Below are 20,426 nucleotides of genomic sequence, written 5' to 3'. Positions count from 1 at the left end.
GCCTAGCCACTAGAGGGAGCTAAGGGACAGGTTCTATATATTGCACAGGCTCTTGGACTTCTGGGCAGATTAGGCTGGAGCTTGAGGAGATTAGATTCATAGTGTATTGCAGAGTTAGTTCAAATATAATTGTTATAGTTAAGAGATATAGAGTGTTGGTGAGTGTAGATTAATTCTTATATGTATATTTGCTATTTGGAATAAGTGTCGAACTCACATTTAGTAGTGTTAAAATAAAGTTAGTTTAGTTCTTTTTAGAGCTTTGTGTATCTTTACGATCACCACGTCTACCATCCTTAAAACCCCTCACAAAGATCACCACATGGTACCAGGTTGTGTATTCCAGAAAAGCAGTAAGAAAGAAGAAAGAAAATAAAGCAGCACACGTTACACATCTGAAAATCTACCAAGTAAAAAAGAAAACCCAAGGCCAACGTGGATGCTGTGCAAAAGCTATATTTCTTCCAGATGTCCGGTGAATTAAGTTTAAATTGGAAAACTTCAAGCAGCAGTTTGAGGTCTTTCTTTCTGCTTCTGCACTTGAATCAGCTCCTGACACTAGAAAAATAGCTCTCCTAATAAATCTGGCAGGTCCACAGACATTTGAACTCTTTAATTTTTCAGAAAATGAAGACAAAAATAAATATGAAACAGTGGGCACTCCCACTTAAAACAACACTGTCCTGCATTTGGAAAAAGGTGGACAACATGTAATAAATTCAATCATTTTGCCACACAATGAAGATTTAACACAGCAATACAACACTACAAAAAGGCACTTCAACAGTACAAAAAAGTCAACACCATACAAAACAAAGAAGAAGAAAAAATTTGAAATCAAAGATTGATTTAATTATACCTACTTCACTGGACAACATCATAATAGAAGTCATCACTAAAACAAATGGAAACAATACTGTTGATAAACCAATCAGGCAACAGGGGCAGCACGGTAGCATTGTGGATAGCACAAATGCTTCACAGCTCCAGGGTCCCAGGTTCGATTCCGGCTTGGGTCACTGTCTGTGCGGAGTCTGCACATCCTCCCCGTGTGTGCGTGGGTTTCCTCCGGGTGCTCCGGTTTCCTCCCACAGTCCAAAGATGTGCGGGTTAGGTGGATTGGCCATGCTAAATTACCCAGAGTGTCCAAAATTGCCCTTAGTGTTGGGTTGGGTTACTGGGTTATGGGGATAGGGTGGAGGTGTGGACCTTAGGTAGGGTGCTCTTTCCAAGAGCCGGTGCAGACTCGATGGGCCGAATGGCCTCCTTCTGCACTGTAAACTCTGTGAAACTATCTGTTAAAACCAGAGATTGGATAGAAACATAAATGGATCAGAGGTACAATTTAAATTGGACACTGGTGATCACAGAATCAAATTGATCACAGAATCAAATTTGGGCAAAGTGGGGACCCGTCCAAAATATAAAAAGGCACATTGTAGATTAACAGACTACAATGGAAATGAAATAGCAACAAAGGGTTCATGCTACCTCATAGTTCAGAGTGGTAACATCCAAATTCCACTTGATTTTGAAATTGTGGATGACACAAAATTCTCACTTATTGGAATTCTCACAGAGCAAAATTAAACCTGCTGAAATTAACTAAGCATGTCAAAGTATCTCAGCATGAGGATGCAAAGAAAAATGTAGTACTTGCGGATACGTTATCCCGATCCATAATGCACGAAGATGACAAAGTTGTTGACATTGTACTCAGTAATGAAGCACAAGCCAACTTCCTCACAGCAATGCTACCTGTCACAGATGCTAAACTACACAAATAATCAAGGCAGAAATTCTACGAGATATGACACTTCAGCAAGTGATACGATATCTACGTACTGACTGGCCCAAAGGAAAAATGTGCAAACTTTTGCAACATCAGAGAGGACTTGACAATCATAGACGACTTTCTATTGAAAGGCGACCGTATAGTAATTCCACCATGTCTTAGATAAGACACTCTCATACAAATTCACGAAGGACATCAAGGCATTGAGAAATGTAGAAGACGAGCATGGCAATCGGTGTATTGGCCGGGCTTCAACAAGGATATAGACAACTACGTTCAACAGTGTCGGATATGTCAAACACACCAACCGGCACAATGCAAGCAGATCTTAGTGGAAAGCGAACTAGTTACTCAACCATGGACTAAAGTTGAAATGGACAAATTTTACTTTCAAGGCTGTGATTATTTGATAATCATTGACAGTTAATCAAATTTTCCGCAAGTTATCCGACTCAATAACACATTTAGTTGTCAAGGCAGCAAAGGATGTATTTGCCAGACATGGCATATCAATTACTGTTGTCACAGACAATGGACCATGTTTTAGCAGCCTACAGTGGTTACAATTTACTAATCAATATAACTTCACACATGTAACTTCTAGCCCACTATACCCACAGGCGAACTGGAAAGCTGACGAAGGGGTAGGAATTGTGAAGAAGCTTCTCAAAAAAGCATAGGAGGACAAAAATGACTTTGACTTAACACCGTAAGCATACAGGGCTACACCATTGTCATCAGGGCTTTCTCCAGAACAACTACTGATGGGACGAAAAATATATACTACATTACCAACTCTCATTATTCCAAACAAAGATCAACAAGTCATGCATCAAAAAATGCAGCAACTGAAGAACAAATAAAAGAAATACTACGATAAAAACTCCAAACCACTGTCTACACTCAAAGAAGGTGATATCGTACGCATTCGTAATCCTGAAGCTGGATGGATGGACATTGCAAAAGTACTAAATGAGCTCACACCAAGATCATACGTCATCAGAACACAATCTGGAAAGACTTTTAGAAGAAACGGAAGAGATCTCCTGAAACTTAAACAAGCTATTACATTCACAGAATCAGCTGCCACGAGTCAAAAACTCATATTTCCTACAAATGTTCCAAAAGCTATAGTGTCAAGTGTACCAGACAATTCACAGAACGCTAGTAATATTAAGAAAGTCTACAAGACGTAAGAAACCTCCAAATAAATTAAATTTGTGAATTTGTAAAATAACATTAGTTCTATCATTGTTGACATGCTGTATAATATTGTAAACAAAAAAATGCAGCCATGATGTGGAAATGCCGGCGTTGGACTGGGGTGAGCACAGTAAGAAGTCTTACAACACCAGGTTAAAGTCCAACAGGTTTGTTTCAAACACTAGCTTATAGACAAAGTCAAAGATGCAAGATAATGCTTTGAATGCGATTATTTGCAGGTAATTAAGTCTTTACAATGTAGAGACAACATTTTTCTTTCAAAGAAAGGGGGATGTAACATTTACAAATGTACAGCATGTAAAAAGTTAATGTTGTGTTAAGCGTAGCCACTAGAGGGAGCTAAGGGATAGTGCTATATATTGCATAGGCTCTTGGACTTCTGGTCAGATTAGGTTGGAGCTTGAGGAGATTAGATTCGTAATGTATTGCAGTTAGTTAAAATATAATTGTTATAGTTAATAGATATAGATAGTGTTAGTGAGTGTAGTTATATTCATATATGTATGTTTGCTATTTAGAATAAGTGTCAAACTCACATTTAATAGTGTTAAAATAAAGTTAGTTTAGTTCTTTAAAAAGAACTTTGAATATCTTTGTGATCATGTCTACCATCCTGGAAACCCCTCACAAAGATCGCCACACATAACAGCGTGATTGGAGAATGTAACTTTGTGAGCTGAACCATGTACTTGACAATCTTTCTGAAGATGGACCAAATAAACATTTAGTGAAATGCAGCCTCGTACAAAGCATTAAATCACTTTATATCTTAGCTAGTCAAATATATGAAGTAGCCATTAATGAGAAGTTTTGCACAAACGTGGAACTCCTTCTGACTTCTGCAGTTTCTCAAACGTGTTTAGTGCTCTGCTGCATGTCATCTAGTTAGCAGGCAGCACAAAGTTTCCAAGCTGTCTGCATTATTTTGAACAGGTGCAGGCTAATTGCGATCCCTGAACCTGATTACTGTGTTATTGAATTTCTCTCCCCCACCTTTGTTCTAAAAATATCAGTTTTAATTGCACTAACTTTAAAGAAAGCCCTTTCTGTTAAAATAACCTGAAGTATGGCAATAATAATTTTACGTAAAAATATGACTATTGTGTTAAAGATAATTGAGGGGAGATGTAAATTTGTTATGATCATTTTCTGGACAAAATGAAACATTGATCTTAGACAAAATATGTCTCATGAAAAGCACAAGTTTTTCAAATAGAGGTGAGTAAACCATTTAGTACTCACAGGCTTACCATCTGCACCAGGGCTCCCTGGATTACCATGTTCCCCAGGTGCTCCATGTTCTCCCTGTACGAAAACAATAAAAGTTAATTTAAACATTCTATGAGCCTGTTTCTAATCCCCTCAAACTGAGAATTCTCAATTGTATTGTTCTGTACAATGTAGTTGCAAATCACCTGTGATGAACTGAAAATAAAACATGCGACTCAATGTTTAGGCATAATAATAGTTGAAAAATTAATTGCTGCTCAGCATTTAATAACAAAGCATTCTTTTAAAATGTACTTGCATCATATAACTACACATATAGATCGCACAGCTCAAAACTCACAAGTCAGAACGTTTCACAAATAGAAAAAACATGTTTGCAATCAACTGTGCCAGGAACCACAAAATACTGTGTCATGGATCTGGCTAGTAACAGCAGAAACACAAATTTAACAAGACATATTAGGATGCGAACTGCCCAGCAATAGGCAGAAATCTGCTTACTGACAACTGTTGCCAGTATTCAAAAGGCCGGATGAGATACACCTCTCCCAGTAATGAGATTAGAACGCATTTCGATAGAATCAGATATGCGGAGCTTATTAGTGGAAACAGTTTACTTAGACGATTGGGAGATCAATGAGGTATACACATGCTAATGTCTAGAGTCTACAAATTTGATAGGGGCACAAAGAAGGCAGAGTCAAAGTGGAACAAGGGCATAATGGCCGAGATCCTCAGAAGCAAGGGAGGCCAGTTGACACCTAGCAGCCTCAGAAGTAGGCAAGTTAGTTTCCAGCTAGCTGCCTGGAGGCCAAGTTTTTCTAACAGCCTCTGTCTTAGAGCCAAAGCAGTGCAGAAATCTTCGTAAAAGGAGTTTCAATACCTCCGCTAGACCAGGAAATTATGTTTCCCAGATTTGATCATCAGTCTTGCATTGTGTGATAATCACACGCTGGATTTAACTTATAGGTCTATTTAATTTGGATGCTGTTTCGGGAATAGGGGTAGTCTGAAGGAGTTCAGGGATCATAGATATATTTTGGAATAAGGGTATGTTCTACATTAACTGTGTGTGTGCAGTGGTTCATAGACTTAATTGTATTAGAGTAGTGTAGTCCTGTTCATATGCATTTGTCTTTTCTTAAATTTAATTTAATAAATAGACTTTAATAATTGTTACATGATGACTGGGCTGCTAATTCTCACTAGGGTTTCACTTGACTCCTCACACCATTCCAAAAGCTAAACAATACTCCCCACGAACTAATGTTCCAAATCGGGGTACCCTCGCAGATAACATCAGTGTAGTTCATGACAACTGTCAATTTTTTTCAACCAAAAATGCAATTGTTTTTTCCAGCACAGGCAAAAATATGCAATACTCAGCAAAATAAGAACAGAATTCTGCAATAGAAAGTCAACAAAAATGTAAAACAAAAATTGAATGATTTTCCAACATTAAATAAAGATATTTTAGGATTACTAATAATTTTTTACTAATACATTCATTATCTTGCACAGACTACACCCACATTAGTCCAAGGGAACTGCTTTATGAAGTGAGAGCTGGATTCTCCGCACCCTTGCGCCAAAATCGCGGCTGGAGAATCGTGTTCCCCCAAAAAATTGGGACCGGCGCCGGTTCACCGATTCTGCGGGCTCCAAAAAGCGCCGTACTCGGGGAGTATGCCATGCCGCCTGGGACCATTGACAGAGGCCCGCACAGCAATTATCCACTCCTGACCGGTTAAAATCCCGACGGCGTGGAACTAATGTGCTCCACCCGGTCGGGAAACTCGCATGCCGGCTGCGGACTCAGTCCGCCGCCACCCTGGTCGGGGGCAGGCGAATCGGAGGCCAGGAGGGTCCTTATAGGCGGCCGGGGAATGTTTGTGCGGGGGTTGAGGGTCGGGCGCGTGGCCGATCGGGGGTCTCTTTCTTGGGCCTAGCTCCATGGTCTGAGCCTACCATGGAGCATGGCACGTCCGCTGGAGCCGCCGCCGTGCAGGTGCGTGGCCTCTGACCCGGAAGTGCGGTGGCCCGTATCTGCAGCAAAAGCTGCGAGATCTACTCCGGGTCCCTGCTAGTCCCCTGCAGGGCTTGGAATTAGTGGTCCTTTTCCCGCCAGTTTTTCTGGGGTGAACCTCCACCGTTTTGACGCCTGCATGGGGACATAGTCCCAATAATGGAGAATGCAGCCCATAGAACTCGACCAACATGACCATTCTTTTCAAGTAATTGAATTAAAAACAAGGGATATTTTCTACCATTCACAATATCCTGGAATAACAACAGCAAATATAATGCATAGATTCATAAACATTATTCGAAACAACCATGCCTAAACATTGGGAATTTCCCCAAAGCTTCTACTGGAAATAGGAGTAAGAATAAGCAATTTGAGCCTGTCACACATTCAATTAAGATCATTGCTTATCTGATTGCGATCTTGTAATAGCCGTCATGCGGCCAACAGGGATGACCCAATTGATTTACTGTGGGGCTTGGGGAATACGAGCTCCCCTGCTGAGGGGCGGAGACCTAGCAATTGGGGTTCATGAATCTCATACATAAAAGCCAGCCCAGATTGGGACCGGCATGATTGGTAGTCCCGGCTAGGACTTATGCGCTGTATGGCGTATTGCCACCTTTACTTTTGTTTGCCAAATAAACATTTGTTTGTGTAACATTCTCTGTACTCCTGAAGATGTTATACCTGAGACGAGGAAAAACTATGACTGTGATTCTGGAAATACGGACTGCATTTGAATTTCTCAGCACAAGAGCAAGTCATAGCAAGTTTAAAAATGTCGCTTTTTGGGAGACTTGGGCTTTCGATGTAGGTGTAGCAGATTGGGCCCAGTATGCCGAATGGACGTAGTATTTCTTTCTGGCGAATGCAATTACAGAAGATGACCAACAAAAGCTCCCCAACCTTTAGTGTGATCAAAAGCCTTACCTATCCAGCGGTCCCAGATCAAAGACTTTTGATGAGCTGGTAACACTTGTGGTGGGCCATTATGACTCCAAACTGTCAGTGATAATACCGAGGTATAGGTTCAACATGGCCGGCGAACCCCGTGGGTGTTCGTCACAGAATTCCTGATGCACCTACACAAGCTGCCCGAGCATTGTGACTATGGGTTATCCCTTCCAGAAATGCTGCGGGACCACCTCATGTGTGGCATAAGTAACATGGTGACCCAACATAAGTTGTTGGCAGAACCTTCTTTGAAATTAGAGCCATAGATCTATCCTTCTCACGTGAAAACACAGAAAAAGTCCAGGAACTCCAGGGCTCCATGGATATCGAGGTAAATAACACGGACCATCCTCCCATTCCGGTGAGCAGAGCCTATGGGACCCAGTCACCATGCAAGCAATGTCTTGGTCAGGCTCATCGGCAAAGAGCTACTGCAGCCTGACATTTTTTCTGAGCTCCAGGAGGAAGACTCACAATGATGCTGCACCTGTGGCCGCAGGAACCAGGGGGATGGGAACTCCAGAACCGTCAGCGAGCATGTCGCCCTGGTCGGGTGACACATGTACCCAGCGCCAGGATTTTACATTTAGCACAATCTGATGTGGATGCTTGCGAGCAATTAAATTACATTATGGCACCAAATGTAGCCCCCATCAAGATCACCATCGAGGTAAACGACCACCCACTAGAGATGGAAGTAGACACGGGGCTGCCGTCTCGGTTATTGGACAACAAACATACTGGAAAGTTCTTATGGGGAACCAAAACATCTGCCTAAGGGACACTAAGACATGGTTTGCGACTTATACCGGAGAGCCAATGTCCATCATTGGAACAGCAATGATTCCGATTGACTGCAGGCAGCAATCAGTTTGCCTGCCACAGATGGTGGTTCAGAGGCCTGGATCCAGTCTATTGGGCTTCGATTGGTTCTGAGGGTCGGCCTAAACTGGCAGTAAATGTTTTAAATGGGTATAGGCGGGTTGTACTAGGTCCTGGAAAATACCCAGAAGTTTTCCAAGATGGTTTGGGGAAATAAAGGGAGCCATGACCAAACTTTATGTGGACCCAGAAGCCCAACCCAAACATTTGATAGCCCGCCAGTTTAATATACCCTACTGTCGAAAGCTCAGCCAGCTGGAGAACTTGGGGATTATTCACCCAGTTCAGTTCATGGGTTGGGTGGCACCAGTGGTTCCGGTTCTGAAGCCATAAAGACCTTCCACCTGTCCGGCGATTATAAAATGATGGTGAACAAGGCCTCCAGATTGGACGGGTACCCAATGCCACATGGAGGACGTTTATGCAAAGTTGGCTGGGGGGGGGGTCACACTTTTCCCAAGTTGTACATGAGCCATGCATACTTCCTGTTGGAGTTAGATGCGGTGTACAGGAAATATAATAATAGTCTTCATTGTCACAAGTAGGCTTACATTAACACTGCAATGAAGTTACTGTGAAAAGCCCCTAGTCACCACATTCCGGCACCTGTTCGGTTACACAGAGGGAGAATTCAGAATGTCCAATTCACCTAACAGCACGTCCTTCGGGACTTGTGGGAGGAAACCGGAGCACCCAGAGGAAACCCACGCAGACCCGGGGAGAACATGCAGGCTCCACACAAACAGTGAACCAAGCTGAGAATCGAACCTGGGGCCCTGCAGCTGTGAAGCAACAGTACTACCCACTGTGCTATCGTCCTTCCCATATTTGACCATCAATACTCACAAGGGATTTTCATACCAGTTGCCCATTTGGCGTATGATCCGCCTGTGCGATCTTCCAGCGGGTTATGGAGAGCATCCTTCAAGGGCTTCAAAGGATGGCTGTCTACATGGACGATGTATTGATTACTTGAGCCAGCGAGAAGGAACACGCAGATAATTTAGAGGAAGTCCTCCGCCATTTCTCGGAGGCAGCTGTCTGCCTGAAAAGGGGCATGTGTGTTTTCCAGGCTAAAGACATCACATACCTAGGAGAATGGGTAGATAAGGATGGTTTACACCTTGTGGAAAAGGTTCGAGCTATCAATAAGGTCCCTACGCCAGAGAATACGATGGAGCTATGGCCATTCCTAGAGCTCATTAGAAATTATTATGGAAAGTTCATTCCGAATCTGGCGGCCAAAGTGGCACCATTATATGCAGTGTTAAGGAAACATCAGAAATGGGTATGGAGGGTGCCACAAGAGCAATCATTTGCCAAAGTAAAATGACAACTTTTGTCCTCTAAGCTGCTAACATATTACAACCCTTCTAGACCCCTACTAATCACATGCGATGCTCCACATCTGGCATGGGTGCTGTCCCATCGGATGATGACGGGTTGGAAAGGCTGATAACCTTTGCGTAGAGAACTTTGGCAGATGCAGAGCGTTGGTCCGCTCAGATTGTAAAAGAAGGACCGGGCGTGATCTTCCCAGTTAATACATTAATGGGCAGCACTTTGTAACCATCACAGACCACAAACCAGTACTCAGTCTCTTCAAAGAAAACAAGGTGATACCATCGATAGTGTCGGGCAGGATCTAGCGATGGGCAGTATTGTTGATTATGCCTTTGAGTATCACCTGAGCTTGCAAATCGTGCAGGCGGATGCCCTGAGCAACTCCCATTGCCAACATGTTTCCTGTTCACGCCAGTGGTGAACACAGGCATGTTGCCGCTAAATTGTACGGGCACATTACCTGTCATAGTCTCGCAAATGCGTGTGTGTGGATACAAAAGAATTGTACATTGGCAAAATTGTGCCACATCGTCCTAAATGGGGGACTACAGAGGAAAATGCCAGAAGAACTGCGGGTTCTCACAACCAAGCAACAGGAGCTTAGAGTGGGGAGCCCATGTACTAGCCCTGAGGCAAGGCAGGAAAGCCATCCTGCAGAACCTGCACAATGGACATCCGGGGAGTGGTCAAAATGAAGACACTTGCCAGGAGCTATGTGTGGCGGCCAGGGCTCGAAGATGACATTGAGAGGTTGGTGCAGCAGTGTATGACATACCAAGAGCATAAAAGTCTCCCACACTGAGCCTCATTTCACACTTAGAAGTGGCCAGACTAGCCCTGGGTACAGGTACACGCCAACTTAGCCTGGCATTTCTTAGGGTCGATGTTTCTACCACTCATCGACGCCCACTTGAAATGGATGGACGTTTAACAGATGCCATCCACCACTTCACAGATTACCATTGAGAAGCTACACCAGTCGTTCAGTGTCCATGGTATCCCAGAGATGCTCGACACTGTTACATACCGGACCAGACCCCAACAGTGGCTAGGATACGGGAGTATTTTATTTTAATTTTGTAGGATTGTGAGGAAAGGATGCCTCTCTCCAGGAGTCATTTCATGCAAAATAGGGATATGGTATATAAAATCAAACTTTATTACTAACACAGTATTAAAATATCGTTAACATCACACAAAAAAATAGCTTACAATTATCACTTAAACAATGCTAATCAATACAGTACACAATACCCCTAACTGCTATCTTTATTCCCACTCCACCAAAACCATCTCAGCTCTCAATCCACTTGCAAATACAGTTACAAATACAGGAATACCTACTGTACAGAGATGTCTGGACACTCTACTTTGATAAAGAGAGATCTTTTGGCACTGCTTTAATGAAAGAGACCTGACCCTGTCAGAACAATGCAGGATCTCTCGCTAAAGTCTTCAGAAACTGTTTTCATAGTTTGACTTCTATCTGCAGAATTAAATCTAAACTGCTTCTCTGCACAATGCCGGGTACTCTAGCTCCTCGCATTAATTATATAATCACCAAGCTGAAACACAATGGGCGCAATCTAACTGAAACGTTTCTTAGTGGCATTTTAGGCAGGTTTAGCTGGGAGTTTCTCCCCAACTCTGCTAGCGAATTCCCCACTACTATCTCACCACATTTATGGGCCCTGGGGAGTTTCTTCCCAGTCAATCCCACACTTTAAATTATTTTCATCACTGGGGAGCCCCAAAGGGGGAACACCGTTTTGAAAGGATGCCCTGATATCTAACTGAGCTTGAGGGTCCCCCTCAACCCCACCCACGGGCAATGTCATCTCACGCAAATGGGCATTATCCCACACTCCCCCACACGGGGACACCCTACTTTGGGGTTGCTGAGGGGCTCCCTTTTCAGGCCTTCAAATGCCCCTTTTAGAGCACCCCCCACACCTCCTCGATCAGCGATCAAGACTCCCACTCCACTCCCTCAATGTTCTAGAGGCCCCTTCATATCCGTCCTTCATTCCCCCCCCCCCCCCACCCACCGGCCATACCCTCCCTCATCCCTCCTTCCATGGTAATGGCCCCACTCAGGCCCCAGCCCTTGGCAATGCCACCATGGCACCGTGCCCCTGCTATCCGGGCAGTGTGACCCAGTCACCTTGGCAATGCAAGGAAGACAGTGCCAAGGTGCCAGAGGGAGAGTCAGGATGCCATCCTGCCCTGTCCCTGACCAAAAAGGGATCTCCATGGCCTGGAAGAGCCCCCAAGTGCTGTGAGGCCTGGTCCACATTTGTGTGGACTAATCCAATCAGCACCCGCTTACCTCTCACTGGGGAGCTGGTTAGAGCACAGAGGCCGTTAGATTAGGCTTCCATCTCATTAATAAGATGGTGATTGCCTCAATTAGCTTTGCATTGCATTTAGGTGGGATCCGGATCCCGTTAACGGGAGCGGGTCGGTTAGTTTGGAAATCTCTTGGTGCCAGTCAGGTTTCCGATTTGGGCCTCTCCCGCCATCTAACCGGCCTGCACAGATCCTCACCGGGTGCAATGCGGACGTTAAATCGTGCTCAATTTACCTAATTAGCTCTACAGGGAATTCCCTTGATCTAAACAAAACTCCATTAACCCAAGTTTTTACGATGCCTTAATTGCACCTCCGGTTCCCAAAATCTTTCAAACCAGGTTGTCTAAAAACACTACTGCAGCAGTCATACACACACTAACCCAGGCTTTTAACCCTTACTGCATCAAATATCTATAATACAAAATATCTGAAATTCCTTTATTCATCACAGCCATTGATAATGGCACCCCTTTCAACAGCGATGAATTCTCAAAGTTCATGCAGGTGAATGGAGTGAAACACATTCAGACCACCCCGTACCACTCTACTTCAAAGGGCTTCATGAGTGAGTAGTACATATTTTTAAGATGGGCATGAAGAAACAAGTCACAGCGTCAGCTGAGACAAAATTGGCGCGTTTTCTGTTCAAGATCTCCAGAAAACTCCATGACCTCCAGAAGCTGGACAGGGGACTCAAATCAGGGGACACTGTGAACATCCAGAATTTTGAGGACGGTGCCTATGGACACCGGGGACCGTAGTAGAGACAACTAGACCAGTCTCTCATACGGTCAAGACCAAGGGGTGGACGTTATGCAAACACAAGGACCACCTCAAAGGTAGAGAATCTGCATCAGAGCCAGCCATGCGAGATAAATCAGTCCCTCATCCCTCTTGTCCATCATCCATGAGCCAGGGTATGATTCTGGGTCAGACTGGAGACAGAATCATCTATAATCTCGGATGGCAGTTCATTCAGGCAGAGACCGCCGACAGGATCCCCCAGATGATCAGCGCAGAAGCAACGCTGCCAAACGCATTATACCGCCCCCGCCACCCCCCCCCCCCCCCGCTACCCCCTCCCCCAATCCAGCCTGGAAACACAGCCATGGGCAAGGAGGTGAAAGAGACCTTGATAAAGTTTGTTTTAATATACCTAATCCTATTTCTTCATGAAATCACTCCTGGAGCGAGGTACCCTTTCTTCACAGTCTTACAAAATTGAAGTAAAATATTGGGGTTTCTGACAGTATCCTGGCCACTGTTGGGTTCTGGTCCAGGATGGTAATAATAGAGTTAATGTTTTGAGTCTGTATGAGTCTTGAGCACGGTCTATGAGCACAGTAGTGTAGTGGTTAGCACAATTGCTTCACAGCTCTAGGGTCCCAGGTTCGATTCCCGGCTTAGGTCACTGTCTGTGCGGAGTCTGCACGTTCTCCCCGTGTGTGGGTGGGTTTCCTCCGGGTGCTCCCGTTTCCTCCCACAGTCCAAAGATGTACATGTTAGGTGGATTGGCCAGGCTAAATTGCCCTTAGTGTCCAAAATTGCCCTTAGTGTTGGGTGGGGTTGCTGGGTTATGGGGATGGGGTAGAGATGTGGGCTTGGGTGGGCTGCTCTTTCCAAGAGTCGGTGCAGACTCGATGGACCAAATGGCCTCCTTCTGCACTGTAAATTCTATGAATCTATGAATCTTCTTCAGCTCTGAAGAACAGTCATACAGACTCAAAACGTTAAGTCTATTTTTTCTCTCCATCATATGCTTCCAGACCTGCTGAGTTTGTCCAGCATTTTCTGTTTTTTTCCCTCAGAACCTTATATGACTCAATAGGATCACCTCTCATTCTTTGGGACTCCAATGAACTTCGACCCAACTTGCTCAAACTTCCCACATAAGAAAACTCCTGCAACCTCAGAATCAACCGAGTGAACCTTCTCTCTCCATGCAAGTGATCCCAGAGGACCATAGGCTGCTCTCCCCTTTGAGAGCTGACTAGGAATGATTTAATCTGACAGTCACCACACCTCGGGCGAGGAGCAAGGTTGAGAAGGCAGGGCTTTCATGAATAACCTCAGCCGGTACGAGAATTGAACCTGTGCTGTTGCCGTTGTTCTGCATCACAAACCAGCCATCCAACCAACTGAACTAACCAAAATTACAGCCTAAGTTACTTAAAGTGTATTAGGTGTGAAAAGACAGGAACTGGCTCTCACTCTGCAAGTAAAATAATTTCAGTCTCAGCAGACAATGTAGGGCTCAAAAAAGTACAAGGAAATTCAAGAGAAGCGTATGGTAGGCAGCTTTCACTGAAACTTCATTACAAAAACAAACTCATCCATTTGTAGATGACTATAAGGGACAGATTTTGCTGTTCTGAAGTTGGGTGGGGAAAAAAGAGAGGTGTGACCCAATTCTGGAATTCGTACCACGATTTCCATTGTGTCATTTTTAAGAGTGCGGGTTAAGGGTGTAGATGATGAGCCTGCATGGGGAATCCCAATGATGGTGTATACATTGTATGGTTGGTGATTTCTAAACCTCCCAGAATATTTGTAGAGTTGGGCTGATTTCTGTAGGAAACAGGTTCACTCCAGCTGGGAGATGTTATGAACCATGGGGGAAGCCTGTCTGCAGTGGGAAGCCTTTGAATAGCTAGGTTTAAAGGGAGTTGCTAACCTTACATGTCACAATGTCATACTCTTTGATAAATTAAGAATGTTTTTAATGCAGTGATTTATGATGGGGCTTTGTTTAGAAAAGGTAAATGATCACTAAATGGACCAGAACTATGAAAGTGGAACGGTCTTTAGATGCATTAGAGTACATTATCTGCAGCTGAAGTGCTCTTCTGTATTGAACATGGTTGAAATTCAGATTTTATTTGATCAATTCCATCCTGTATTTTGAATTGGATTTTTATATATTTTGTTAGCTTTATGACCACTTAATAAGATTTAATTTTTAAGTGGAATTTGAATGGTTGTATGTTTATTTATTTTGACAGTTTTATGAGCATCTCAAAGTCATGCAAACGTTATTATAGAGCTCATGAGTTCTGTCCATGGTTGTTGCTGCATGAATGGGCCATGGGGTAAAATGCAGCCAATTTTATTTATTTCACAGGATGCAGGCATTACTGACTCGGCCAGCATTTGTTATCAATCCTTAATTTCCTTTGAGAAGATGGTGGGGGCTGCCTTCTTGAACTATGGCACTCCAAGTGATGTAGGTACACTCACAGTGCTGTTAGAATGGGAGTTTCAGGATTTTGACAAAGTGGCAATGAAGGAATGGTGATACAGTTCTAAGTCAGATTGGTGTGTGGCTTGGAGAGGATTTTGCAGGTGATGGTGTTCCCAGGCATCTGCTGCCCATGACCCTATAGGTGGTAGAGTTTACGGGCGTGATTCAGCGGCCGTGTCATGCCCAATTTTATGTCAGGACGAGGTAGTTGAATTCGACAAGAGGCCTTCATCGAAAATGCCTCAGGAGATTCAATGGAATCTCGTGGCACGTCAAAATCTGGATCACTCTCTTGTTGGGCAAGATCCAGGCGCACATATTTATATGAGCCATATGGCTGATTTAAATATGCGTTCGCCCAATTCCCTCTGGGCCCGGGATTAACCGGCCTCACCAGCAAGGCCTCAACTGGGTGCCATTTGGTATTGGTTTACAAAGTCTTGAACCAGGAGTAATGGCACCTTGGGGTGCTGAGGCCCACGGGTGGTCGCGAACAGGGCAGGGTGCCACCCTGGCACTTAGGCACTGTCAGGGTGCTACCCTGCTACTGCCAGGGTGCTCTGGTGGCACTGCCAGGCTAGCAGCAGTACTGGTAGGATGCCAGGTTAGCAGTGCCTGGGTGCCCAGGTGCCAGGATGCCCGTGCCAGGGGTCGGGCCTGGCGGGGCCTTGCTCATAAGAGGTGGGGTGAGGAGGCGGTTAGAGGACATCGGAAGAGGTAGTTTGGGTGAAGTGGGAGGGCCTGAGTGTTATGCAAGGGAGATATTATCTCGGAATGAGACTCCAGTGTAGCAGGCAATTTAGGGGTTTAACAGTTTGAGGGGGAAAAAAACTGCCAGCACAGATTAAGAGGGATACACCCACACCTGGCCGAGTTACATCGTCCCAGTCAGACTTAAACACTCATTAGTGGATGCCCCAGAACCATTATTCTTCTGGACATTCCTGGCTGACCAGCTATTAGGCCATTACAGAGTCTGATGGCCTCTATGTCCGTCAATGGGAGTTTAGGTGCACATCAACAGCATGGCTCTGTTCTTTTGTATAAACGGGAGTGGGTAATCAGCTGATGGGTTCAAGCCTGGAAACCCCAACAGAGATCCTTTGTTTGAGGGGCTTGGCAGAGCTTAGAGAAAGAGAAAGATGCTGTTCTAAAGAGTTACGGAGGAGAAGGCTCTGGAAATCAACTGAGAGAGGTCATGAAAGTTACAGGAAAGAAAGCTTTGGAAATCGATCGTGGGTGGTCATGAAAGATATCCAGGAGAAGGCTATGGTAATTGAACGAGAGAGGTCATGAAAAGAGAGGAGAATGTTTGGAGATTGACCGAGAGAGGTCATGAAAGTTTCCACCGAGGCAGGATTTGAAAGAGGGCTCTGAACGAATGTCCCTAACCGAAGTAAAATTGCTTTGTAAATGCAAGTATGAGCGACACGGTAGAGCAGTGGCTAGCACTGCTGCCTCATGGCTCCAAGGATCCGGGTTCGATCCCAGTCCCGGGGCACTGTCCGTGTGGAGTTTGCACAATCTTTCCATGTCTGTGTGAGTCTCACCCCCAAAACCTAAAGATGTGCAGGATAGACGTCCTGATCGCTGAGGCCCCAGAAGCGATCCCTGACTCCCCCCCCCAGCCTGAACACACTATGGGGGCTCCCCGGTACTCCTGAACTGCACCCTCCCCCCCGCCCCACAAGACCCAGTCAGGGCACTCCCAGCCCGATTGCACGCACACAGAAAATGCCAGCTTGCACCTTGGCAGTGCCAACTTGGCACCATGAGTGCCTGTCAGCTGGCAGTGCCACCTGAGCACCTTGGCAGTGCCAGATTGGCACTCAGGTGGCACTGCCAGGGTGCCTAGGTGGCACCAGAATTTCCAGGGCACCACCCTGCCCAAAGGGCATGCAGCTGGGGGCTTCTGATACCCTGGGAGACCCCCACGAGTGCCATTCCCCATTTGTGGGGGCCAGTTTTTTTTCTCCAAAAAATATACTTTATTCATAAAATCTCTAATAAACATTACAGAACATTTCGAACTCTCGTGACTGTACATTTCCATCAAAGTTACATATTCACTTGACTTTCTTACATTCAATTGGGATGACATACTGCACGTTCCCTGTTCACTTTACAATTCTTCCGTAAGTATTTACATTGTCATGTTTCTTTCAATACCTTTATACATTGTAGTGCTAATGACCAGACCAAGGGGTTTTACACTGTTACCAGCCCCTCGGTGTACATTTGTTGGAAGACCTTACACAGTGGTCTTTCCCCATTGCGCCTTGGCGGCAGCTGCCCCAAGCTTGAGTGCGTCCCTCAGCACGTAGTCCTGGACCTTGGAATGTGCCAGTCTGCAACACTCGGTCGAGGACAATTCTTTGCACTGGAAGATCAGCAAGTTTCGGGCAGACCAAAGAGCGTCTTTCACCGAGTTGATGACCTTCCAGCAGCAGTTGATGTTTGTCTTGGTGTGTATCCCTGGAAACAGTCCGTAGAGCACAGAGTCCTGTGTCACAGAGCTGCTCGGGATGAACCTTGACAAATACCACTGCATCTCTCTCCAGACCTTCTTTGCAAAGGCACATTCCACAAGGAGGTGGGCGACCGTCTCATCTGCCCTGCAGCCACGCCGAGGGCAGCGTGCGACGGTGCTGAGACTTCGGGTGTACATGAAGGATCTGACGGGGAGGGCCTTTCTCACCACCAGCCAAGCTAGGTCTTGGTGCTTGTTTGAAAGTTCTGGTGATGAGGCGTTCTGCCAGATGACTCTGACAGTCTGCTCAGGGAACCATCCAACATCCTCCACAGTCTCCTTTTCCCTAAGGGCCTCGAGGACATTACGTGCTGACCACTGCTTCATTGCCTTGTGGTCAAAGGTGTTTTTCTTAAAAACATTTTCCACGAGGGACAGGTGGTACGGCACACTCCAACTACTTGGAGTGTTCTGCGGCAATGAGGCCAGGCCCATCCTTCGTAACAGCGGGGACAGGTAGAACCTCAGTATGTAGTGACACTTGGTGTTTGCATACCGGGGGTCCACGCACAGCTTGATGCAGCTGCACACAAAGGTGGCCATCAGGATGAGAGAGACGTTGGGTACGTTTCTCCCTCCCTTATCCAGGGATTTGTACATGGTGTCCCTTCGGACACGGTACATCGTGGATCTCCAGATGAATTTGAAGATCGCATGGGTGACTACTGCGGCATAGGGCCGGGTAATGGGCCAGACCTGCACTACGTACAGTAACACCGAAAGTACCTCACACCTGATGACCAGGGTTTTGCCCGCAATGGAGAGGGAGCGTTGCTCCCACCAGCCCAATTTCTGTCTTATATTGGCCATGCGCTCCTCCCAGTTTTTGGTGCACGCCCCAGCCGCTCCGAACCATATCCCCAGCACCTTCAGGTAATCTGACCTGACGGTGAAGGGGACAAAGGACCGGTCGGCCCAGTTACCAAAGAACATGGCCTCGCTCTGCCACGGCTTACCTTGGCTCACAAGGCCAGTTCAAACTGGTCGCAGGCGTTCAAGAGCCTGCGGACCGACACGGGATCTGAGCAGAAGACGGCGACGTCGTCCATGTACAGGGAGGCCTTGACTTGCGTGCCTCCGCTGCCTGGGATCGTCACTCCTCTTATACCCGGATCCTTCCTGATGGACTCGGCAAAAGGTTCTATGCAGCACACAAACAGGGCCGAGGAGAGAGGGCAGCCCTGCCTGACTCCAGATTTGATCTGGAACTTTTCTGATTCCCACCCATTGTGGGGACCAGTGCTGAACGGTACTCGCCCGAGGTCTCTGAAGCAAAGGGGATGATTCCCAAAGCCTCAGCTACCTCGGGAATCTGCACATTAGAGTGAGGATAGCTGTCTCGCTCTAATATGCAGATTTATCAAAACGTGATCCGGCCCACAATGGGTGGGATTTATATCACAACGTCTCGCGAGATAACTTTGGATCTCACAAAGCATGACAAAGCCCGGGAGAGGGATCTCCCAGCTTTCATCGGCCATGCAGCCCTGCGGCGAGCTGCCTTTCCGGCGCTCTTGGATAGTGGCTATTGGATTGTGCCCCAATGTCTAGTAAATACTGCATTTGCCAAATGACTCATTTAATTTTAGTTCATTTTGTCAAATCGCAAGATTCTTCTCTGTTGAATAATAACATATCTTACCTTTAGACCTTGAGGGCCAGCTGGTCCTGGGGTACATGTACAAGGGGGCGGTGTAGAACTAACATCGTCAAGACTACTGTCACACTAAAATTGAGAAAACAAAACAGTTCTAATAAGGACCATAAACTTTATTCTTGGTTGCTGTGAGGTAAACTGTGAACTATATAAAAAAAAATAAGTATTTTTCAAAATAGCAAATTAATCTGCAAAGAAAACAGGGACTTTAGGCACAAAACCTAAAACAACTTTAACCAAAGCATCAGCTAACTTCTTTATAGTAATAAGTCTTACAACACCAGGTTAAAGTCCTACAGGTTTGTTTCAAACACTAGCTTTCGGAGCACTGCTCCTTCCTCAGGTGAGACTTCTTACTGTGCTCACCACAGTCCAACGCCGGCATCTCCACATCATAACTTCTTTATATGCATGTGTTTGGATTTCATCCATTGGAGGTTGTGGTGATTGGAAAATGGTGCCTGGAAAAAGTGTTTTTAAAGGTTTCAAGTATATCTGTGTAACCTTTATTATTAAACTAATTTTCTATTGTATGCTGTAGTAATGTTAAAATGGCATCAATATCAGTGACATAAAGGGCAGCACAGTGGCACAGTGGGTTAGCACTGCGCCTCACGGCGCCGAGGTCCCAGGTTTGATCCCGGCTCTGGGTCACTGTTCGTGTGGAGTTTGCACATTCTCCCCGTGTTTCGCCCCCACAACCCAAAAGATGTGCAGGCTAGGTGGATTGGCCAAGCCAAATTGTCCCTTAATTGGAATAAAAAATTAATTGGGTACTCTAAATTAAAAAAAATATATATCAGTGACATAATGTATTTAACTACATGTTGCACATCAAAATTAAAATCACTAATATCATTTCCATTACATCATTAAATAGATCAGACAAACTGAACATTTCAACAAAAGAAAATGATATGGTTAACTGTCAAGTAACAATACAATCAATAGAGGTATTAGTCCAGTATTATAGAAATACAGCTCACATTAGCTCAGAGAAGGAGGTAGTTACTGTAAATATCATATGCCAGCACTGGATGCATTTTTGTGGTTTTCCTGAACTATGAAACGTGGGCGGCATGCGGACACACTGGTTGGCACTGCTGCCTCACAGCTCCAGGGACCCGTGTTCAATTCCAGCCTCAGATGACTGTGTGCAGTTTGTACTTTCTCCCCGTGCCTGCGTGG

At 45.2% G+C, this 20,426-nt stretch overlaps 1 protein-coding gene across 1 annotated transcript in view; it reads right to left on the bottom strand.

The window, feature by feature from the left end:
* col21a1 (collagen, type XXI, alpha 1) overlaps nt 1-20,426 on the bottom strand; it is a 485,509-nt gene that overhangs the window by 309,394 nt on the left and 155,689 nt on the right. Inside the window, exons 11-12 of the mRNA XM_072498439.1 lie at nt 19,224-19,307; nt 4,262-4,324 (exon numbers count right to left, since the gene is read on the bottom strand). Of these exons, the coding sequence (XP_072354540.1) occupies nt 4,262-4,324; nt 19,224-19,307 (147 nt within the window). The remainder of the gene's footprint in view (nt 1-4,261; nt 4,325-19,223; nt 19,308-20,426) is intronic.

This window comes from Scyliorhinus torazame, chromosome 4, assembly GCF_047496885.1.
Source record: "Scyliorhinus torazame isolate Kashiwa2021f chromosome 4, sScyTor2.1, whole genome shotgun sequence".
NCBI lineage: Eukaryota > Metazoa > Chordata > Chondrichthyes > Carcharhiniformes > Scyliorhinidae > Scyliorhinus > Scyliorhinus torazame.
This window is presented reverse-complemented; position numbering and strand designations above follow the sequence as displayed.